At 35.0% G+C, this 25,620-nt stretch overlaps 1 protein-coding gene across 3 annotated transcripts in view; it reads left to right on the forward strand.

Annotated features, from left to right (window-relative positions):
* The window catches only part of USP15 (ubiquitin specific peptidase 15), a 65,944-nt gene that overhangs the window by 1,824 nt on the left and 38,500 nt on the right, over positions 1-25,620 (forward strand). For 2 of the 3 annotated variants that reach the window (XM_082042934.1, XM_082042938.1), the window contains exons 2-4: positions 14,627-14,754; positions 19,429-19,559; positions 22,215-22,341. In XM_082042934.1, coding sequence (XP_081899060.1) covers positions 14,627-14,754; positions 19,429-19,559; positions 22,215-22,341 — 386 coding nt within the window. Of the gene's footprint in view, positions 1-14,626; positions 14,755-19,428; positions 19,560-21,474; positions 21,578-22,214; positions 22,342-25,620 lie in introns of those variants that run through there. The other variant, XM_082042935.1, reaches the window with a different exon arrangement.

The following is a 25,620-nucleotide window of genomic DNA, read 5'->3' on the forward strand; positions in this document are numbered from 1 at the left end:
GAACTATTAAATCTAGCTACATAAGTGCATACACATGTTTGTTCAAAGGATTAATACTTAGAGCTTTATGTATTTTACTTCACAAATTAAGGGATATGTTTAGTCCAAATGTCTTTTTGAGAGGTGTTTTGTCAGTAGCTTTTTTATCTTTTGGGGCATCAGTAAGGAAATAGAACAGATAAAGTGTGTGCTCTAAGTCATGATTCAAAATTGCAATTTTCATTTGCTCAATAGTAAATATTGTTTAAAAAATATGAGCAATGCCAAATCAGCCTGTTCTGTTTGAGCGTTAAAGTACGGTCCTTTTGAAATTACTGGCTTATACTGAAAATCTTGCCCGTGGTCTTCAGAATTTAGAATGTAGAGAACAATAAGCTATATAAAGAGAGTATAAAGCTTTGGGGCTTTCCTCTTAAGAAAAAAGGAAATAAAGAATAGGACAAAGAGAGGCAAGTCTTGCAGTATCTATAAAGAGGGCATTGAATTTCTTCATTAGTTCTTCATGAGCAATGCAGAGAGAAAGAAATGAAACTGATTTGAAATGCAATGTTTTTAGAGTTAGGTATTGTGAAAGAATTGACAGAATCAGGAAACATTTGAGCAGGCCATTTAGTAAGTTGTAGGGTTGGTTTCATTGGATGTTTTTAAGAGTAGCTTGGACATAGTATGGGTTAATATGTATTGTTTCAGTGGACAGACAAGTTTAGTATTTTTTGACTGTTCTGTCCTCAGGGACAAGATTTTGGGCTAGTTTGTCCCAATGGTCTGTTCATAAATTAGTAAACTAGGAGAGGCTGAGGATTCTTCCTTCTCTCCATTTATCTTATTTTCCTAAACATACATTAAATTAACACAAAATTTAAACTTTTCCAAGTAAGAACCTCTTTATGAGTTGTTTTAAATAATGTTGACTGCTGTTAGTGTATTCAGGAGAAAAAACACACTGTCATTCCACGGAACTTGCATTATATACGTCTTTCTTCTTGCAATGTTGTACAAAGGACCATCAGGTTCTGTGGTTGAAAGACCTGGTATTCTGTTTTGGAAGAAAATAAGTGCTGTATTTCGTTGTATATCTCACAGTTTTAGGATCTGATATGATTACTACTCAGCCTTTTGAAATTCTACTGATGCTTGACAAATGAGGAGAATTTTTATTGTTTGTGCAGATTTTAACCTCTCATTTAGAAACACATATAATATTGGTTGTTACAGCCGCAGACAAATTTGAACTCAATCAGTGTCTTCCTGTATCTGCTCAGAAATTGAAGAGCTGTTACTGTTCATCAATTTTTTAGCCACTGTATAATTTGCATGATCAAGTGGTCTTGGCAATGTTATTTGATGCCTTTGGAGCTGCAGTGATATTCTTGAGAACCTTGCCAACTTTTTTTGTTTTTTACAGTGTCACTGAGGTACAGTTTTTAGTACTGAAAGTTATTGATCTTGGAACAGTATTCTTGAAGACGTGGGGAAGACAGTCAGTTCTTGTGTGTGATTTCTTGTGTGAATATCTCTGTAATTTCCTTCCCATATTGAGGTATAGTTTCTTGTCTTTAAGACAACTTCCAGCCCTGCTTTCCCTGTAGTTCCTGTTCTTCTGTGACTGTCTTAGTCAGAGATGTTGTCTCAGTTAGTTAAGTGTGACATTAGAAATTATTTCATACTGTTTACTTTGTTACTGCTTACACATGTTGGCTCTCCATGGTCTAGGATATGAGACCACGTTTCTCGCCTTTGAGTATCACCTGCCAATAAATGGTTCACTTATAGTGGCTTATAATGGCTAACAGCCATTATGATGGCTTTAGCCATCAGCTTCACCACTTTTTCTCTCCCTTTCTTTTAGACTTTCCCCACTGTGCTTCTTTCATCTATTTCTTGCCATAGCAATTTGTGAGCAGATAAGAACATAGATGTTATTTGTATTTTTAAAAGCAGTAACTTGGGAAAGGATTAGGCAGTTACAGTGGACAAATGGCTATCACAAGGAGTGTATTTGGTGGCTAAGGGAACAAATGCAATCTTTAGATGTTTGAATAGAGAATACTGAGTAGCAGCACAAAGATGTACTGTATACAATAATGTATTAGTGGAAGCATTCATACTGTCCACATATCACAGAAGGTGCTTATTTGGAACAGGTTAAAAAATCTTGACATTTAATAGGGAAGGCAGAAGCCTTGCCTTTCAGAGAAGAGCTTCAAGAGCCTTTGTGTGTTTTGATAGAATGTTGAGTCCTGTGCTGAAACACTTAGATGTCTTCTAGTGTAAGGATTTTAGACAAGCAGATAAAGATTTAAGACAGTCTCTGTAAACTGAAGCTGCTCAGGATTAGACCAGAGTGAAGATGTTGTTTTCTAGCCCTTATAGCAAATGAATTTTGGTACCAGACATCACTTTACAGAGTGATGACATAGATTCTTAATCTGTTCTTGATTTTTAAGACTTGCAAATTATGAAAACTACAGAAGTATAGTATTTTGTGTTCTTTCAGATGTGTCTCTGATGCATATAACTTCTGAAGTTCTGGTGAGTCCAGAGGGAGTACTTGTTATCTATAGAGGGCATTTCTTTGAAGGTGAAGAAAATACTCTTTTTTGCACTGTGAGAATTTTATTGGCTGTTTAATTGTAAAACTTGATCACTGAAGATAATAAATAAAATTTTAAGTGGGGTAAAAATCCTTCCCAATGGATGATCAGTAGATATGAAAACTTCAACCTTAAAGTGCTTCCTTTCCAGAAGTGTATTTAAAGAATTTTCCTACCAATGATGTACTAGCATTTTAATTCTGGTTGCAATGAAAACTTAGGAATCTTGATGAAAAGGCATATGAAGCCCTACTTGAAAACCCTGCAGTGCCTGTCGTTGATGATAGCCTTGATGCTGAAGTGCATAGCTTTAATAGCATTTTATACTGTGGTCTTCTTAGTGTTTTCCATATTTGATCATCCATCATTGTGCAGTACATGAGCAGAATCTAGATTGAACATTAATGGAAAATTTCACTTGATTTCACTTACAGCATGATGTGATATTATGGACCTACACCTCAGTAACATTTGGGATAATGTCCTAAACTGTTCTGATGGCTTCATATGTTGAGAAACAAGGAACACTATGTCAGTGTTCAAAGGATAGAATTGAGAATTGGCTGCTTTTTCTTTCAAATGAGGTTTAAGTTGATGATTTTTTACTTTAAAACCTTGTGGTTGAAGCTTTACATTAGATTTAGAATCACAGAATCATAGAATCATTTTGGTTGGAAGAGATGCTTAAGATCATCGAGTCCAACCATAACCTAACTCTGGCACTAAACCATGTCTGTAGGAACCTCATCTATGTGCCTTTTAAACACCTCCAGGGATGGTGACTCAACTACTTCCCTGGGCAGCCTGTTCCAATGCCTGACAACCCTTTAGGTGAAGAAATGTTTCCTGATACCCAATCTAAATCTCCCCTGGTGCAACTTGAGGCCATTTCTCTTGTCGTATCACTTGCTACTTTGGGAGAAGAGACCAACAACCTCCATGCTACAACCTCCTTTCAGGTAGTTGTAGACAGCGATAAGGTCTCCCCTCAGCCTCCTTTTCTCCGGGCTAAATAGCCCCATCTCCCTCAGCTGCTCCTCATCAGATTTGTGCTCCAGACCCTTCACCAGCTTCGTTGCCCTTCTCTGAATTCAGTCCAGCACCTCAATGTCTTTCTTATGACGAGGGGCCCAAAACTGAACACAAGGTGGGGCCTCACCAGCACCAAGTACAGTGGGACAGTCACTTCTGTAGTCCTGCTGGCCACACTATTCCTGATACAAGCCAGGATGCTGTTGGCCTTTTTGGCCACCTGGGCACACTGCTGGCTCACGTTCAGCTGGCTGTCGATCAACACCCCCAGATCCCTCTCTGCCAGGCAGCTTTCCAGCCACTCTTCCCTTAGCCTGCAGCACTACCTGGGGTTGTTGTGACCCAAGTGCAGGACCCACATTTGGCCTTATTAAATCTTACACAATTGGCCTCAGCCCAACGATCCAGCCAGTCCAGATCCCTCTGTATGGCCTTCCTACCCTCCAGTAGATCAACACTCCCACTCAATTTGGTGTTGTTTGCAAACTTACTGTGAGTGCACTCAATCTCTTTGTCCAGATCATTTGTCTCACTGCATGTGGAATGGTGCAGCATTTCACCAACAACTTTTTAAATTTTTCTGGGAGTATACTTACAATGGAAATATGTAGGTGCCACTTTCTTCTGTTAATTGATTAGACAGCATGACAGCATGTTAAAAGAAAAATCATGTTTGTGTCAGGCTTTTGCCTGAAAATTGGAAGTGAAAGATTGATTTAGGATTAATTATTTTTTAATGTGAAGTCTTTCCTTAAATGGAAAATTTATAAATGTATAAAAAATACTTATATGGTTATTATTATAATGTTCACACTGAAATTTTAAAATAAAAATGCAGTCCATTAATTTTGGCCGAATCAGGCTTTTTGATCAGCCTCTTGGTATGTGTGAAGTGCTACTTAGGCTGCTGCCTCAGATAGTGGGAACTGAGCATGGGGAGCTGTGGGGAGAACTGGATTGATTACCTTAGTTGATTTGAAATGATCTCTGTGCATATAGCTGAACAAAGCTTTTATTTCTGAAGAGGAGCATGAAATATTTAGATTAAGATTTCTTAAAAATGGGAGATAAATTATATATTTTTTTCTGTGTTTGACAACTGATTTTTTTTTTTCTTATGTATTTACCCACATTTTAAATAAAATTATGGTTTGGTTTCTATGTGGTAGAGTAGAATAATTATCATTATCTTGGAACTTTCAAGAATTTGTAATTCTGAAAGAATTTAATTTTGAAGGCATCTATTGATCATGAGTGTACTTAGTTAAGCAATTTTGGCTAGCCTAATCAAAGTAGAATGGTGCAAATCCATTCTTATGTTTCTTATTTTTATAGTTGCAGTTGTGCAATAACTAAAATTGGATGCTGTGTCTTTAAACAGGAGTCCTAATTTGCTTTCAGCAAGACAGTTGTTCCAGTTTGTCCTCAGTATTGTTTAATCTGTACTCATGTGCAGCAAGCAGGGTAAAAAAAAATCCTCACCTGTCTCTCTGGACAATTTGCACAGTTTTGCTGTTAAAAGTGAAATAGCTTGTGTTCAGAAGATACGATGTCCCAGCAGTACACAGTGATGGAATGAGTGTCTCTCTGTGAAGTGCCTTTATTGTGTATTAAAGTTAACTGCTTTGACTTAGAAGTCAAAGGACTGACCTCTCAGTCAATATAAATAAATCTAGGTTACATGTTGTTTAATTCTGTCCATATATAACCAAGGAATGCTTTCAGAATGCATTTGACAGCAATGGGAAATACCAAGATCGTAGTCATGCTGTTCAAATATTTTTCTCTCAACCTGGGTGTTAAGGTAAAGAATGAATGCCTTTGTACATCTGTAATGTTTATACTATGTAAATAAGGTTTAGTAAAACAAAATGTGCAGTAAGCCACAGGTGAAGTTAAATTACATGAAAAAGTTACAAACTATGAGAGAATTATCAAAATCAATTAGCAGCTTTCCTGTTAGTACTATTATTTTCTTTTGTTGAGTGAACAATGTCCATATGTGGTCATGCAGCTCCAAAATTTTAAAGCTAGTATACATTTATTACTGATTTTTATTATTTCTTGAATTTTTCTTTAAGAAATGAAAGTGCATTTACATGTGTTGTAATAGCTTCATTCTTTTTTTCTTGTAAGTTACTGTACAAAGGCTATAAGTAATCCCATTTTGGGCTTCCCAAAGGCTCTACACTTGATCATTCATAAGGATACAGTCTTTTATTGGTAAATTTAATTGACTGACCTAATATGAACATATATTCGGACATAAGACATGGCTATCAACTGGTCATTGTGTTTAAATATTTTGTATAGGAATAAAAGAACCAAAATAGTTGTTGCTGGTATGCCTATATTGAGAAAGATAATAAAATAAGTACTCTATAATTTGTAAATTATATTGGAGGAACTCTAAATCCACTAATTGATGAGAACACAACCAGGAACCAGACTAAGGGCCCATAATCACAGAGATGAGCAGTAAATGTAAATGCCAGAAAAAAATCACGATTTAATCCCCCTTCAATGGGACCCAAAGAATAAGAACATCTGCAGTAAACTTTTTTCTCAGTGGTGTTGACTGTAGGGGCTGTATGAAGGTGGAATACCTGATCTAAACTCATCTTAAATATAAATTTGGTCTGTTAAGTGTTTTCTGCTAAAGCAAGTTTAAAATAGCTATGACTTTAAGTTTTTAATCTTTGTTTACAATATTTCTAAACAAAGCTTGTTTGCTTCTAACCATGAGAATGAAGTAAAATAGTGCATTTTTTTATAGCTTTGAGGAGTATATTCTTTTGCAATAAAATAATACTAACTAAAAATAGTTTAAGGTCAAAAGTAATCTGTGCTTTGAAAACAACCTGAGCATGGGAAAACAGAGGGAAGTAGGTTGAAATGTTATGCATTGTGCTTTGTAATTGTCAATACTTGCCAATAAATTGTTCAAGTAAAATAATTATTTAATGAAAAGTTGTGCCAAAATGAGAATATAATATTGGCAAATAGCTTCTGTATGGAATGAGCTAGGTATGACCAACAGTTGTCGTTCTTTTTCAATGAAATGAAGTGACATGTAGTATCAGAAGATATCAAGGAACATTCTGGTACTATTTTTTAACCCCTTCGCGTGATCAATGGACTCACATTAGCCTGAATTATGATTGAAAGATGAGCAAATGCAATCTGTGAGGCCCCGCAGACCTCAAATAAAGCCTTTTGTCACCTGGAAGGAGAATGTTGTTGTTTATATTTACAAGATTCAGAATTTCATCTTTTATTTCATCCTCTGCAGTGATAACACTGAATCCTTATGACAGCAAAACCTATTGTCTGTCAAAGGGAGAACATACACTCTGGTAAAATATGTTATGTGCTCCACTTATCATTGCACGAGTTTTCCATGTCTTAATTATCAGAACAAATTCCAGTGTTGTGGAATGTTCTAAAGATATTCTGCAAATTGTGATATGTTGCGTGTCTGCAGAGGTAGCATACTTCTTGGTTACACAGGCTCCTCTTGTGCTCTGGAGGGATATGAGGTTTTCATGGAATCATGGAATATCTCAAGTTGGGAGGGGCCTACAAGGATCTTTGAATCCAACTCCCCGCTCCTGGCAGGACCACCTAAAGCTAAACCATATGACTAAGAGCATCATCTGGACACTCCTTGAACTCTGGCAGGCTTGTTGCTGTGGCTGCAGCCCCAGGGAAGAACCTTTTCCTTATGTCCAATCTGAATTTCCCCTGATGCAGCTTCATTCCATTTTTTCATGTTTTATTCCATATCTGGCATTTCAGGGCACTCGAGTATAAATTGTGCCTTGTATATTACAGGAGTAATATACAAGCAGGAAACATTTTACAGATGAGAGCAGCCATGTCTTACGAAGGGATCTGAAGATCTACTCAGAAGTAAACACTGAGAACTAAAGAAGGCCAAACGTGAACTGGAAACACGTTCATGAGCATTTTCTATAGTTTTCTTATTCTACTTTCTCAAAGAAAATTTAGATCTCTTTAAGGATGCTTAATACAACAAAGTGAAAACACCTTAAAGTAATTAAACTGTGTGAATATTTCCAATATTATTAATACCTAAAGTATCATATTTGAGTATAATTTTCAGCAAATCATACATGCATATTTTTGCTTACTTTTAGGGAAAGATTTGAGGCTATTCAAATATTTATGTATTTCTTTTATCAGCTTCTTGATTCTAAGTGACTTTATTATAATCAAACTTGGTTGTACCATATGCATCAAGCAATTCAAGGTAATTGATTTGTTTGAAATGCCTATAAATGTCAAGTATTTGCTGACTTGGAGTTAATCAGTTCACCTTCTTGTGAAATTTTCTTACTTTTTAAGGCTTGCCCCTCAAAACAGCATATCTAGAAATTTGAGGTGGTTCTCTCCTTCAGTCTCTGCTACAAATCCTCCAGGTGCATTTTACCACTGAACATGGGTTGGTTATCCTGCTCGCTAGATTGACAGATGACATCTGAGAGAGCAAAATTTGTGTTTCCTGCTTGAGTGAAATCTTGATTCCATCAGAGTTAAGTAGGAAACATTTCTTCATCATAGTTTAAAAAAAAATGATAGGATGTATTTTTTAACTTGGCTGAAGTATCCTGGGGTAGCTTTCTCAGTCAAGTCCATGATTAAAAAACTACTGTAACATTAGACTGGTTTGGAACTCTTTCCTGTATTAGGTAATAATGACAAAAATGAAAGCAAAACATGTACTAAGTTTAACATACAATATTATGTCTCTCTTTTACTAAAGCATGGTATGCTATTTTTGTATCTGGGACAGCACAGATTCAGTGAGGCATATCTGGTCTCAGGTGCATGCTACAAGTTTTTAATAGTCTTCCCCTAAAAAGTGATCAAATCTTACTTAAGAAATGAAGTTTTCACAGATACAGTTCTGTTTACTTGAGCTATGTCTTTTCCTCTTAAATTACTGAATGTCCCTCAGAGGTAATACTTAGTTTTAAGGTGTTTGATTGTACCATGCATACTATAACATTGATGGAAAGATAAATTGTGTTTTTACAGTTTGCCTTCTCTGTTTTATGTAGATGAGTAGTCTTGTTGATCTTGGTGAGAATGCTGCGCTGAATGTGTTCATAATATCAAAAGCTGTAGGCTATAAATTTCTGATTTTTACTTTTTCCCTGAATACTAAAAAGTCTGGATTTTAGCTGTGTACTTTAAGTGCTTTAGCAGTTTGATCCCCTAAGCTGAGTGTGGTGTAATTGCATTAATTTTTTTTTTTTTTCAGCATAATCTTTAACATAGTGTATCCTTCTTGCATAAAAATGAGGGAAGAGCATGGCATATGAATGCAAATTTCCATTTTCCCTAATCTTACTGTAAAAGTAGTATTACATCTATTGATTAAGAACAAGTTCTTGTAAAGGGGGAAGATTACAGCTACTGTGACTGTATCCCATAAAAACCAAAATAACTTCTCTCACCTGTATTAGGTTTCTTTTGAAGTAAAAGTAGCAGAATGGTCACTGAAATTCCTAATAAGTATAAAATGTATATATATACATGTGCATATGCGTGCACATCTATACACATATTTCACTGTAAGAATTCACAACTACAGTGTCTGTTAACATTTTTCAAAATCTATACCTGTTTATTTATTTATTTATTTTATTTTGCTATATAAATTAATGAAATCTTTCTTTTGCATGTAATGCATGTCACCTCAACCTTGTGGTCTAAGAGTTTGCTCTTAAGGATATCTGTCTGAGCAGAAAGACTTCCATACTTCTTTAAATTAAGAAATCTAAACAATGTTGGTAGATCCTGAGTCACTTAAAAGCAGTTATATCTAAATAGAAAATAAATTCATACCCAGAATTACATAATTATCCTGATTACCTTTGTTTATAAAGGATGTTAAGAACTGAGTTTTGGGATAGTGAGTAAGGCAGTACTTTCTAAGCTATCACCTGTGGTCAGCAGGTAGTTTGCTAGTCTCTGCTCAGACATGTAGTGCTCTATCAAATCTATACTATTTTTTTTTCAAGTTTGATCATTAAGAGTATGATGTGGTCTGTAAGAAATCCTGAGAACTGCCAGTGGCCCATTTGTTCATCCTAATAAACTGATCTTCCTGGTTCACTCGATTTAAAAATTAGTATGCAGAGTTAGATATATAGTGCTTCATATTACAACCAGTATTCACCAAAGTATGAAGCTTTGCCCTTGGTTACACACAGATTTCATTATGTTCTCTTTTCAGTCTTTTTATTAATCTTCAGTATGATGCATCTTGCAGAAAATGCATATAGGATCTTATTTGTCTGAAAGTAATCCATTTTAATTATGCTTTGCAGATAATAACTTATTTCTTTACACTTGCAGAATTCAGTCTTAGAATAGTGGTTTGCACCCATTTAGCTTCTTTTTTTAATTGTTCCTCACAGCTATGTCCAAAATACACTAGTCTAACAAAGTATTTACTCAGTGAATTCAAGGAAGAATACAGGAAAAGAGAAGGTACCAAACAAAGTAATTTAAGTAGCTTTCAAACTTTTTGTGCTTCTTCATTCTTCATTTTGCTTTTCTCCATTTTACTACTGGACACACTTTGCTCAGAGAGTCTCAAACTTCATGTGAATTTAGTTGACATTCAGCATTTTTTTTTCCAGGGAAGGAACTTGTCTGTGCTGTTTAGTTATTATCACACATACTTGCATGATTTATAGGTGACCTTGCAACTTTTTATGCTAGAAATATTAATCTCTTATCTGAGTCTGTAAGTACAAATTCCTGAATTTTAAGAGAAATTATTTAAGTTTTTGCACTTTTTGTTAGGAAACAGGAATGTTACAACTTTTCAGTTAGGGAGAACTGTAAAGAGACATTGCTGAGCAAAATTTGGTTGGTGGCAAAATTAATTGGATGTGGAAAATTAAATTTGATGAAGTATTGAAATAGGTAACGGTGAACATTTAAAATCTGAAACAGTGCTTTCTTGCACTGTTAAGTCCAATTATCAAAATTTTCTATTCATCACTATGTTACTGGTGTATGATCAGACATGTAACACAAAATATTTGAAAAGTAATGTGCTTCTACAGGAGCAGTAATTTGTTAAACATTAATTAAAATGATGGGCAGTTTGCCTACATGATAATTTCCCTTCTGTGTAAAATTATAGTTTTTCTTATTAAAGCTTCATAGTTCATTCAAATTTAGGTCAAGAAAGTAGAGACTATGGGATGGAGTAGGAGCCAAGGCTGGCAGGTTTGGCAGTAGAATGGATGCCTGAGGGTGATGGCATTCGTAATGACACGCAGTTGTGGCTGTTATGGAATAGTGGGATGGCCACAGCAGACGAGAAATATGAGAATGCTGTTGGCTTTGAGTACGTTCATAAGACTGAAAACTTTGTGTATAAAGCAAAAGGCAATGGCATGTCAGATTAATCAAGTCGATATCCCTTTTTCCATTTATTAAAGAAAAATGAGTCTAATATTAAGAGGCTGTTGTAAGAAGAATTGGGATTTGTAGAGGCAGAGTGAAAGAGCTGCATCCCCTGTTTATTCTGTGCCTCCAAAAACATTCTTGACTTCATTGAACCAGGTCATATCTAGAGACATCTGCAGCTGACTGTTGATTGTAGAAAAGGAAGCACATGTTCTTGCTGTAAAGTTTAAAACTAATGTGTTTTCAATCCCTATGTTGCAGTATTGCTTAGGAGGCCTTTATGATGGTAAAAATTATAATTGAAAGCTTCTAGTAACAAACATACTAAGTATTTTAAAGCATACTGCGAAGCTGTTATGGCATTGCTTTACTTCCTCTATCTATTTCCTGATGGCAAACATGGTGTTTTGAAGTGACTATTCAGGTTTTAAAGTTTCAATCTTTGCTTTTGTCTGCTATTTAAAAAAATATAGTTATGGGATTTTGTTGGGTTTTTTTTAATGGAATGCTCGTTTTAAACAGGTGATAATACCAAATTTTAAATTACATGTGGATAGTCACATTATATACCTGTTTTCACAAGCTGGTCATTTTTGATAGTTCAAGTCGTTTCTCATTTAATTTCCCAACAGTTTGAGATTTATGGTTTCATAGGTTTTGCTGCAGTGATCATTAGATTGTCTACTGCATTAGTAGAACAGTGAAATGTTAATTTCAGAAAAGGTTTTACAGAGGACAGTAAAGTTTTACTTGGGTACTTTCCTGTGTTACAAAATGAGGTTTTCTGTACACAGAGATCTGAATTACTTTGTGATGCTCATTGCTTTGTTAGGTAGGGCTTACAACTTCGCTGAACAGTACAGACAGTTGGAAGTGGTCAAGAAGTGAGTGTATTCTAAATGCATGATTTTTGAAGTGTGAAATGTGTATGGGACTGGAACTTAGACTTGAACTAGATAAGTTTTACCTTTTGTCAGCATTAATAAAGTTTAAATCTGTTTGTGTTTGTAATACCCTGCATTTTTATCTTGTTACTGTGTCTTATCCCAAATTTCACTATCTTTAATGCAGCTTAGCGTTGTGGTGGTTTCCTGTTATGTTCTAAACATACTCTAAAGAAAACAAAGTATGTCAAGGGAATTCTTCCACAAGACTGAAATAATTAGTGCTGGGCCAGGCTACTTTAGAATGATTCAATATTGTAACATCGTAGTGATGTTAAGTATCTCATCATTCTGGAATAGGACTTCAACCATGCTGTTTCATTATGCATTTGGGGGGGATGCATCGTGCCCAAAACGCACTGTTAAGTCGCTGTTTCTGAGTCTGGTACTAGTGGAAAGGGGCATTTCTGCAGCAAAATACTCCTCATATACATTTCCTTAACAGTCTTTAAAACTGAGCTATTTTTCTATAGTTTCAGTTTGGAAAGTAGTTCGGGACTGTTTTCTGACTGCTTTATTAAGTGTTTAAAATTCCAGAAAGAAATTGTGTTGCAAGTTCAAAAACAAAGTTGTGTGCGGAACAATTTCAGAAGAGATAGCAACTCGTAGCAGTGATGGCTCTTAAGCAGCCATAACAGGTTGTGACAGTAGAATAGATGTGAGACCAAGTGTTAGACTGGGAGGTGGTCAAGGTACATGCTCCAGAGTATGGCTGCCGTTGGTGTGCAGTGAGGGAGAAATTTGGTCCCTACCCAAAGTTCTTACACTGGCAGAACCATTTCTGTAGCAGCTGAGACACAGCTTTTCCTTTGCTATTTATGTTGTTTGCTTAGGGTAGTTACAAGCTAGGGCTAGGAGTAATTTTTTCATAAACTCATTGTTACTGTTGATTTAATCATATTTCAAATCAAGACTGTTTACCATGTGAATTAGGATGGTCTTGTCATAGAGGTAAAGTTGCCTTTAAGACCAGAGTCTTTGATGTCTTTGAAGGAATGTAAGGAAAGTAAGGATCCAAAAGCTTGTGGTGATCTTATGTGTAGCTTTTTAATGCTGTTTTCCTCTCAGTTACCAAAGGACTTTTACCTATAGATTAACAAGTTTAAGAGTACATTCTGTGGAAAAAAAAATTGGGGCTTATTGAAAAGAGAATCTGATAAGTTGACTAAAAAGTTACTGAGTACTACTCAGCAGTAATTCCTGCTTTACCAGAGGTTTGCTAGTAGTACTTTCTGGAGGCTGACTCCACGCTTGATCTGTGTGTGTAAGAGAGAAAAACTGGACTTGAGAAGAAGAAATAATTAAAACTTGTGTGTCTTAGGTTTGTTAATTCTTGTTGTAGTTAAATCATCTAGAAGCACAAATATAAGGCCCTGCTAATATATTTTTTTAAAACTATTAGGTAAAAAGTTTATTGTTGCCCAGCAATAAATGGTGACAATACTCAAGCAATGTTTTTGTACTTCTTTGGTTACAAGAATCGTGGCTGTTAATGTTTTTGTTCTGTGTTTTTCTGTGGTGTTCATGAGTAACTCCTGTAGAATGATTACATAATAAAGCTATATGTATTAGCAGACTAGTATTTGAATCACCAGGAAGTTTTCAGATGTCTTAAAGGTTCAGTAGCATATTATTGGTATGCTACAAATAAGAGTTCAACAGTCAAATACTGGAGAAAAGAATGAGGATTAGTTTGACCAAGCATTTTATCCTGATAGGGATATTCTGACATGTACTAGGGTAGTAGTAAAAAGGTTAGTACATACCAGGCAGAAGGAGATGAATACTTTTAGGAAAGAGAAATAATGAAGATGATGTCTTTAAAGAAATAGATAATAAAATTTGAGGATCACAGAACAAATTTGGTATCTTAATCTTAAAAAAAAAAAAAAACTGGACAAAAAGATATAAAATGCAGGTATCACTGGACTTAGCAAAACCCAGACTGGCAACATTTTAATCTGGGTGGAAATACTGTGTAACTGAGTTCAGAGATATCCCTTTATAGGGAAGTGTGAAGTTGATAATTATACATAGGAGGAACATCTAGTACTGCCTCAAGAGCAGAACATTTACTCTATGTGTTGATGCTGACTCAAAGGAAGAAAACACTTAGACTCTGGTTCTTGACAAGACATCAGAATTCTAAATTTTTTCAACTTGCATATGAATGTTATAAATAAAACTTCAGCAGGAAAAAATATTTTACTAAAAGTTTTCTCTCGTTTTTTAAAGGAGTGTATAATTATAAAGATTTAATATAAATCTCCTGAATTTATCAGTTGAGAACAGGAATTAAAGCTGATGATATTTCGTGCTAAAAAGGGCAATGTTTTTTGAACTTGCCATTTTTCGACTTCTGATATGCTGTGTTGGCAGTCTTGTGAAGCTATACTCACCCACTGTGATTACTGGGATCTTTAGTTGCCGACAATTAAAGTCCTTGTTGGTAGGACATGCTGATAATGGTTAGCAGACCACATAGAAAAACATCCTCTGTTTTGCAAGGCTGATGGATGCAAGTGCATTAGTATGAATTAATTGGTACTGTAGGAAGTATAGCATGCCAATAATTAACTTATATGTCTTCTTCCATTTCAGGTATCTAGTGGATAGTCGCTGGTTCAAACAGTGGAAAAAATATGTTGGTTTTGACAGCTGGGACAAATATCAGATGGGGGATCAGAATGTGTACCCTGGTCCTATTGATAATTCTGGACTTCTCAAAGGTAACTGCTTCTCATTGTGTAATTAATCTGTCACATTGTTCATCTTCTGTAGTTGGTAGTGTAAGTGAATCTCAGCATTTATGAAGGTAAAACTTTTTGTTTGTTTTCAGTCCGTGACAACTGGAATAGATTTCCCTAAAAAATTGCAATTTTATAAATAAAATGATTGGAACTTCTTTGCAATTGTAACAGAATATATCATAATGTACAAATTACTGATTTGTGATGATAGTTTGGGATACCTTGGGAATCGAACTTTAGTCAAGTTGACAAATACTGAATTCAGTAGGACTGTTTTAGCTTAACTAAATTGGTTCATTTAAAATAACATTTTTAAGTTAAACTCTAAATTTTTTTAAATGAGTCCCAAGGCCTTGCTTTGATTCTGGGACACTCAAAGAGGTATTGTGCAGTTCAGTCATAATATAAAGTGGCGTGAAATGATAGAGGATAATTTCCTAATTTTTTATGGTCTTCTAAGTAGTCTTCTATATTTAATGTCCAGTATTGAAATGTCATTAGAGCTGTTAATATTTAAGTTGCAAAATCTAGTGGGTAATGGGTTTCTTTCTTTGCAGTTCCAGGTAATGTAACAGTACTGCATAATTTCTTTGCACTTAGTAATACAAATTTTTACAACTTCATGGGGTTTATGATGAACTCTGACTTTCTTCATTCAAAACTTCTCAACTCTATTTACTGTCTCATTATGTTACAAGGTAAATGTTAAAGATGATTGCCTCTTTCATAGGACTTGTCATACCATCTTGAACTAGTTGTCAGTATGTGTGCATGTCTGACAGGGACTAGTATCAGTGCCTTTGAGGAAGGTGCTGTGTTGTCATGTGCATCTGTATGTTCTCTTCCATCCACAAACTTAAGGGTCTTGTTGTTTCAGGTGAGTGACATGTTTTGTTTTCTGACATGTGAGGATCTAGATCTTGTGTACATTCTTGTAGTAAATCTTGCAGTGAGGTGGGCATGTTCAGGTGATACTTTTCTTCTCAGTTGAAATCAGATGTAGAAAGACCCTTTTTATCCTCAGTGAGACTGCATCAACTTATTATCTCTTCTGTGTCTACTTGTTTTAAAAAGGTGATTTGTATCACAGGTGATTGATTTGTGCAAAGCACTTTTTTAGTTCATCTGTATAATTTATAACTTAATCTACATACATGGTCATGGATATGAAGTCTTTGTTAGGGTTAGGTGTCCAAATCAAAAGTCATGTTAGCTATTTTGCTAAAAGCTCTTGAAAACCTGTATTCTTACTATCATTTTGACACTGCTGGTACAGTTTTAAAAACAAACAGCACTGGGTTTAATGAACTTCACTTTTTGTTCATTCGTGGTTCTAAAACTATGGTTCTGCATTGGCAGTGATACCATGCATCCAATTACCACCTGGCATCTACTCCTCCTGTGTGAAGGCCATTTTAAAATTAAGGGTATTCGTGTTCAGCAAATAGTAGCTATCTCTTTCACCTGCTGCAAAGCAGCAATCCTCTGTATGAGATTTCCTATGTAGCATAAATTGAACCTGAAAATGCTTGGGTTTTAATCCCATCTTTGGCACATGGTTTGCACCAGTTACTCTCAGACTGCTCTCCTTAAATGTTAAATCTGAAAATTTGCATCTGATTTAAAGAATATAAATAAATCTAAAGCGAACGTGCTGTCTCAGATATTCTGCAGTGTAATGCAGTCATAAGGAAAACTACTGTTGAATTCAAGACTGATTCCAGGAAACTGAGGCACTATGTTGTACTGCTATTACTTAAATGTTGCTCCCTTATTTCCAAAATACTTGGACGAAGCAAAAGCAGTGAAAAGTAACAGACAGAGATTTCAGTTAATCTTAGCATATGCTAAAATGTTGTTGTATGTAATGGAATTCACATGTGCTGTCCTTAGAAGAAGAGATATGTAGTTGAGTTTAGATTAGCAGAGCTAGCACAAGGAAGTAGTTATTTAGAATAGCTGATAGCTCATTGTAGAAAGTGTCGCATATGAGGGACTGAATTGTCTGAGTCAGTGGACTTCTTTGATGGAATAAGGTTCTGAAAAAATAATATTTGCAAATATGTTGGGAGTTTTAGAAAGAATGGAATTATATCTTCTCTCTATAAACTCCTATAGCAGTATCAGATCAGTACAGAAGTACAGTGTGAATTCTTTAGAGACACTTGGACCTCAAGATGTGTTTATGGATTTCTTGCCTCACCGTGCTCCCAGTTATAATGGAACCCCCATATGCATAGTGTTGGGTGGGCCAAGTAAGAATTGATAGTGCAAGTCATTAATTGTTTCAGCAAATATTTCTTGGATGTACTTCTTACACGTAGATTTCTTCCTAATTGAACAGGACAGTTCTGAACCAAAATTTGAGTCTTGAAAATTGTTGCTTTTACAGGTAGGATGAAACAGACTGAGGTGAAAAAAAAGAAAGTACCTGTTAAATAGGTGTATTGATTGAAGTCTCATTAATTAGGTCACATTAATTGTATTTATCTCCATGAAGAACTGAATTTATATTTACCTGTATGTTCACAAGGATAATAATGCGAAATTTCATTTTACTTTTGCTTGAGGAATTTATGTACTATGGCTTCCAAAGTGGAATCCAAAGTCTGAGGTTTTCTTCCACTTTATTTGTTGCCTTTCTGTGTTGACTTTGTCTTTTTGTTGCTAAAATTGCAACAAATACTTTGGCTATTTCTGAACTTGATTATCCCCTTTTCTAAAATAACTTCATAATTCTAATACTTACCTGGCTCTCTCTTGGGGTTTTTGTCGTCATTATGGGTTTTTTTCTTCAGCTCTTCCCACACTGATGATTCTCATTGGAGAAAATGAATGCAAGCCGTATTGTTCCTTCTTGACTGCTTGAAGTCTGCTCTCAACTGCACAGATTACATATTATTTCAACAGTATCTTTTTGCCATCTCTGAGCAGCTAAGGGTAGTAACAAATATTACACACTTAAAATACATGAACTGAGAACGGTACATGTCTCCCATGTTTTGCTCACACATCAAGGTACTTACTCAAACAAGGAAAGAAGGAATCAGCACCAGTGATAACAGGAGCAGAAGAAAGCTGTGCATCCTTCTTTGCCTGTATTTTCAGCGTTTGGGTGATTAAAGCAAAAAGCATTGGTTTTCTTCCTGTATTTTCCCTTAAAATCACAAAGCCTTTAAACCAACTGAGGGTGTAGTAAGTGTGAGTAGGGAGATTTCTAGAGCCTTGGTAAGCTGAATCTTGCATACTCTTCCCACCCAGAAGTGAACACATCTCAAACATCTCATAAAAGTTCTCAATAGTGTTGTTCTCCTACAGAAAAGGTCATATTGAAGCATGTTTTGTGAAATTCTTATATAAAAAAAGAATAGTTGTTATTTTTGAAGGACCTCTAATTTTTAGGTATGCCTTTTTTAAAGCTCAGGATTTTTTTTTTTAATTGAAGTCACATTATGCTCTGTTTGCTATATCTGTACAAAGGAGAAACAAGAAAAGTACGGAAATGTTATCAAATGAGAGGACCCTGGTGCTTTTCCTATGCACGTTGTACACAGTTATTTTTGTCCTTGGAGAAAAATGTAGGTAATTGTAGGTAATTAATTTTGCCTGTAAGTATTACTTTAAAAAAATAGTCCAAGAAAAAGACCAATACTTGAAGAAATTTGAGATTATTTAAGGTTACTATTACGCTCAGTGTTACTTGTGCGCTGTGTAATTCTGCAGTTCATTCACATAGGACAATGAAAATCAATAGACTGTGTATTTACTACAGTCTATTTATTTTTTATACATTGTCTCTTTATTTTCAAACTTCATTAAGCTGGTTATCCTGATTTGTTATTTGGAGCTGAATATGGTTTCTCAAACAAGGTTTCCTTGTTTGATCTCCCTCTGTACAGAGGGATGTTTGCTGACCTGTAGTTGGGTCCTTCCAAACGGAAGGACAGCTGCCCTAATTGTCTGAGGCTCACAGGGGCTCAGATCTCCCGTCAGCTCTTACACATATAAGATCGCTGCTCTCTTACAACTGTAACAAGGATTGAACCAAAGCTAAAAGTGTGCTATTTACGTGAAGAGGTTGCCAAGTTGTACTTCTTTCAAGTGTTGCATCTCTCCATCCCTGTGAAGAATTTTGTGGGGACTGTGTTTCCAGAGCATGTAGGATTCTTTAAGTAGGAGGGTTGTACCATGTTATTTTCCCAATCTGACATGGAGTGAATGACTTTGAAATTTGTCTTGTATCTACTGTAACTACCCATTCCTGCATTTTCAATTAAAGATGCAACTGTAGCATGAAATGGAAGTATCCATGGTGATGTGGGAATAAGTGTGAAGTGGGTGGAGAAAAGGATTGGTTTCTCTGAAGACGATGATGGTGTGTGATAACAAGTTAGGTGCTTATGATTGCATGAGGATATGGGGTTGTCACTTGGATTCCTGAGTGTAGGAATACTACCTGTAATAGGTGTGATATCTGTGAACTGGATAGCTTGTCTAAATAGCTTCAGAAGAGTTTTGCTTTGGACACTGTAATACTGACAGCATAACTGTGACTCCAGAAATGTTTTGTTTGCTATTTGTATGAAAAATGTTACATTAGAAACTCAAGTAGCAGAATTACAGTATTCAAGTAAAAATATCTTTCTCTTGCAGATGGTGATGCTCAGTCTCTCAAGGAACATCTCATTGATGAGCTGGATTACATCCTTTTGCCAACTGAAGGCTGGAATAGGCTAGTTAGCTGGTACACACTCATGGAAGGTCAAGAGCCAATTGCACGCAAGGTATTCTTAAATTACCCACTGGGATGAACGTGATTCAGATATGGTCCTGCAAATATTCAGGAACTGCACAGAAATTTACTAGAACATTGTTAAGTCATGGCCTATGATAACCATATAGACAATTCCTGCTTTAGTTGCTTATAGAAATCTAATTTTTATTCAGATTTTAGAGGCTTAAGTTTTTAATATTGAGGGACGAGGATGCAAAGGATATAATTTTTTTTTTTTTTCTGGAAATAAGCCCTCTAATATTTCAAGAACTTTAGAAGCTTGTAAGTCTATTAATGCAAATGATTTTGTAATTAATTATAAAACCCTAAGACTATTGACTATATTAGTGAAAAACCTAGCTCTAATAATTTTAACACTGGCAGAGTAATTGGTAGTTCCTTTCATAAGCAGAGTCTTCTGTGTTCAGCAGCTTGATAAGGGAGTTTTTTCTTTAAGCAAAAAGCTTAACACAAGTAGCAGTCCATGGTATGGTGGACACTGTGGCCCTCCATCAGTTTGTGATACTTAAAAATTAACATACTTGATGTTAATTTTTGTTTGTTCCAGCACATATCCATCCTTATTATTAAGGTAATATGTCATTTTACCAGTTTATTGATCAGATAGTCTTTTTTGGTTTTATTGTTTCTTAAGATTTTCAGGGTAGTGATTACAGCTGCATCCTCACTGGACTGAATTACTTAAGTTTAAAATACATTTTGTTATGTTTGCCATTTCTAAATTGACCATTAGGGTGTATTCTGTCAATTAAAGGGATCTTTATTTGAATTCCTGAAAAAGTGCTGAAATAATATTATGATTTGAATTTAGTGTGATATGACTTCTGGTGTAATATAACTTTTTTCCCCTCCTGTGACACAGGTATGGTCTAACTACGTGCATGCTGGCTGCTTACTTGAAGTGCATTCCTTTCAAACAAATGCCAGATTTAGCTATAGAAGATATTTTGTATCTTTGAGATTCATTTGGTGAGCAGTAGAAGTAGCTTGGCTTTTTTTTTTTACATTCTCTTTAATTCAATAAAAGAGATCTTTTTTTAAAGAGACATCCCTGGAATGTCTATTTTTCTCTAGTTTAGTAAGAGCTGAAATCCATTAAAATGTCTCTCCCTCTTTAAAAGATAGAGCTGTTATCATTTTTTTACTGTTTTTCTTTAAGACGGATTTCAGCAAACTGAATGCTCTTCCATCATAATGCTAAAGTAAAAGTTCTGTAATTTTTTCACTTTGGGGGAAAGATGGAAGGAGAGAGAAGGGGAATTCGAGTAACTTCTGCTTGCAAGGAACTAACTGTAAAAAATGCATGGAGTGCAATGAGTGGCCAGATAAACTGCCCTAGCTTCATTATTTTCTGGTAATATGAACAGTAGTTATCCTCTGAGATGCATATTCCGGTTCAGACTTTTTCTTTTGAATGTTTTTGTTGTTTGTTCATGATTCTTTCTCCCATCTGCCTTAATATTTTTCCATGGAGGTGGGATGATACTTTCCTTTCATGCACTTTGTTGTATCAACTTTTTTTGAAATGTGGATCCAGATTTTAAACTGATACAATGTCAAATAACATTATGAATTTATGTAATAGGATGTGGTAATACTACCACTACAGTGTCAGTTTTGTTCTCAGAAATGTCTTAGCCATGCTGCACAGTTTTGTTTACTGCAACTGTGTTGTTGTTACTCTAGTAACTCTGAAAACCTTACTAAGCTGCTTAAATTAAGATGCATTTTTATTGAAATGTTATGGTTGGCGGTCATTAAAGCTAGGAAAAACTACTGAAAAGCAATGAAATCATTCACTTCTTTTTTTTCCTGTGGCTCATGCATACAAGTTATATTTGTACAGCACATAGCAGATCTCTCCCAGCAATTAGCTGGTGGCTTTTTTTTTTTTACCGTATTTGTCAGATGTATCACATATCAGGCCAATGGTTATTTTTGGAACAGTCTACATGACTAAGTACTGCAGTTACACTTTGGAAGATCCAAGGGAAAAACATTTAAGAGGTGACCCTGAATACTTTTTTCTACATTTTACTTTTATATTTAAAAAATTCCTGTATCTTAAGTATTTTGTAATAGGTGTTAAAAATTAACATATAATAAGGAACTGTATTGAGTAGGTGAAATTTCAAATGAATGTATTCATTGCCAGAATGTAAGTGGAAGATATTTAGCTCTTTTTAAAATACAGGATTTGTTTAGATATGTGATATCCAGTTTTTAGTAGTGTATATTCTGGTTTTGATAAGTATTCTATAACTGTGTACACTAGTTCTTCATATTTGGAGGAAGTACCATACAACTAATGTGTTTTGAAATAAAAAATAACTTTTGGTCTTTTCTGTCTTGTGATAAAGTATCTTATCTTTTGGTTAAGTATGCATATTTGTGATTTCCAATTTACTGAACACTTTGAAAGTCATGGTGACACAGGTAAGACATCATCATAATGGAAAAAAAATACTTTTTTCATTTACTGTATTTCTAAAAGTTATTGGAGACTTTTAGTTCAAATTTTTGTAATTTATTAAGTGTCTTACATTCCCTGAACTTCAGTTTCTTGAAGAGTTCTCAAAAATATTTTGAAGCATGTATTTGAAAACGTATGTGGACTGATACCTGATCCCAATCTGTTTTTCAGGTCGTTGAACAGGGTATGTTTGTAAAGCACTGCAAAGTAGAAGTATATCTAACAGAGTTAAAGCTTTGTGAAAATGGAAATATGAACAATGTTGTCACACGAAGATTTAGTAAAGCTGATACAATAGGTATGCCCAATATTTTTAACAATATGATTGTTTCTTGTGTTTAACTAGGACTTGGTAGCAAGTTCTGAATAAATAAGTCTCTAGATAAAATAATAGATGGGTATTGTAACCATTAAAAAGGATGGGACTGGTCTTATTTGGGTCAAAATTAGAAGTTAAATGATTTGGAATATTTTTTTAAATGTGCTTTTTATTATCTAGGCATCTGTGTTAACTCTAGACATTTACACTTTTTAGGAAGCAAACAGTGTTATGTTTTTCATTATCTTTACTGGATTCTCCATAGTGCTTTTTCTTGGCTTTGGTGGTATAAGAAATACATTTTTTCATGTGTTTCTATCTGTGTCCTTCATTAGACAACACTTTTAAGTCGTATATATAAAGAGAATGGTATACTACAAAACCCAAGAATTAATTGAATTTATAAATTGGTGGCTACAAAGGCAGTATTCTTTGGGCTGTGAAGTGGCAGGCCAGGCACAATCTTTTACAGTAACTAAGTCCTGTATTATATACTTGACTTATCTTTATTTGTAGTTATTTTGCCTGCTCTTTGAGTGTTATGTCATTGTTTGAAACCATATTTTGATACATATTTGTCTCTGAAAATAACAATCAGAACATATCAAAAATATTGCTGATCATATAAATTCAGTTTTTGGTGTATTTCTCCATGTGTATCTGAGATAAGGGTATTTCAATCAGCTCTGCTTGTGCAATTAGAAGTGTACTTTATGCCCTTGGCACTTTATGCCCAGCCATTACTCTTTGTTTACATTCTTTGACAAAAGTGTAGTTTTTTCAGGTTTTGCTTCTCTTTACGTTACGGGTACTGACTTATACCTTCCACCCTTTAATTCTTTAAAAAAATAATCATTTTACTTTGTTAAACAATTTTATTCTTTAAGTTAAACAAGTAATCATCTGCTTGTATCAGAACAAAAACTTAAAAATTATTAAATTTGTCCTTGAGACGAGGCTTCAGTCTTGTATATTAATTGTTCTCTTTGAGATCTGGTTTAACTTAGGAAGATGTACTTCATTATTCTCTAAGCAAACCCAGAAACTTAGAAAAAACAATTTAACATTATCCTTCCCTGAGGACCAAATACAAACTATTTTGCAGCTATACTGAATTTTTATTGTATCATTGGAATTATAGGTAATGGATGAATTTCTGATATTTTCTTTCTTTAATCAGAAGTAGGGCATTTTGGAATTACTTACTTGGAGGTGTATTCATTTTTCTTTGCAGAGCGAATTACAATTATGACAAAATTGTCATAAAGGGTAATGAGATACAGGCTCACTGACAACACTTTTTCAGACACTGGCCTTACTTGCTTTCCTAAGGTGTGGATGATGCTCTTGGAAGTGTTAAGAACATGCCCTTTCTAGAGCTGAATCTACTTATGCAGAGCACCAAGCAGGGCCATCCTAGCCAGGACATCCAAAAGAATTTATATCTTAGAAGAAGAGCTAAAAAAATTAAAACCAGTTTTAAGAGGGAAAGAATAACTAACCCCTGATGTTTTTGTCTTATCCATTAATAAAGATGGTGATTTTTTTGCCGCTTTTTTTTTCCTTGCCTGAAGAATGTTTAAGCTATTTCTGGAATTAATCAAATACATAGCATACATGCTCATTATATCAATAAATAACATGGAAGAGGAATCTGACAGAATCATTATTATTTTTCACCCTTCCTTGCATATGCCAGGAAGGGATAAATTTTCATTATGGTTGCAGACTTGTAGTACAAAAGAGTCAATATCAGACCCACTGAACTGAGTCAATGTAAGGTACTATGATCTTTTCAAGAGGTTTTAATTTTCCTGCCTACTATCATCGATTCTATTATTTACTGCGTGCAAAAGATCAGGACAAGACCATCCTTAATTCACATAGAGAAAGTTTTGGAGCACCTTAAGTACTGTGAGCACAATATAATATTCAACTACAAATCTTCAAATATGTATTATTCCTAGAATACCTTTGCTTCTCTATTCAAATAGAAACTAAGCTAAGCTGTTTGTCACTAAGTTAGTACAAGGTAGGAAAAATCAGTTATGAAGGGCAGACCTAATAATGACAATAATTTTCTTGGGGTAGTACTGGAAATATCTAATGTGTTCTTTGGACTTTCTTGGGAATCTCCTACAATTGGGGACTGTCACCTTGGAGGCAGCACATACTAACTTTGAGACTGATGGATGACTTACTCTTGGGGGGTGTGGCTTTTTCATTCTAAAAAGAAAATGAGCTAGACAGTAGATGTACTTCAGACAGCATTTCAGTCTAGTTATTGTTGCTGATCCTAGAGAACATTAGTGCTTCTGAGTAAAAATGAGTTAATGATCTATTAAAAAGTCTTGATCATGTGAAAGTATGATTAAAACTAGGTCCTCAGCTAATGTGTAGGTCTTTTCTACCTTTATTCAAGTTTTTTACAAACCACAAAATGACAGACTGTCTGTAGCCTCTGTTATGGATGAATAAGAATCAGGTTGTATTTGCAATGCCATAAAACAGTTCCAAAACTGAGCTGGTGAATTTCGTAGAAGATTACACCAGTGGCTCTGCATCTAATGGGCTTTTAGACTTTTACCAGTAAATTATCTTGGCAAGTGGCTTTGATCCATCTTCCCCTTTAATTTGCTGCAGAATAAAAGAATGTGAAACTTGTTGCGCTTGAGGACAGTTTATTCTGAGACCTGTGACTAGCCTGTCCCTTCTTTAGGAAGCTGGATTACTGTTTCATAGTGCAGATTAACACCTTCCTACGGTTTCCTTTAGCCAGTATTTGTGATAGCACCAGCCTTTAGGAGCCAGGGTTTACTTGTTTTAGGATCCACTTATCTTCTCCACCATCTCAAGACTCTTCCACATAGTCTTGCAAAATGGTACTTAAATCAAACAGCTTTTTTTTTTTTTTTTTAGGATTACCTGATTTTTAATGATACAGGATATGTTCTACATGGGATCCATAATATTTAAATCTCAAATTGAGCTATCTCAAATTGTGGCTCTACAGCTGTTGGAGTGAGGGCAGTCATTCCTGTCTCTTTTAGATGTCATCCTAGTACTAATTGTCTCATACAAGAGATGTGTATAACATTGCTAGAGGAGAACCCTGTACACAATCTGCCTCAGACTGTACATATTTGAGTGTAGTGTTTTCATTTATACTGGAACAGGCACTTTCACTTAAAATCATAAGCCAGCGTTTCAGTGATACTTGCCAGGGGCTGGGAGGAAGAATTATGAAGTGTTTATTGG

Source organism: Streptopelia decaocto (assembly GCF_964273445.1).
Source record: "Streptopelia decaocto genome assembly, chromosome: 1".
Lineage (NCBI taxonomy): Eukaryota > Metazoa > Chordata > Aves > Columbiformes > Columbidae > Streptopelia > Streptopelia decaocto.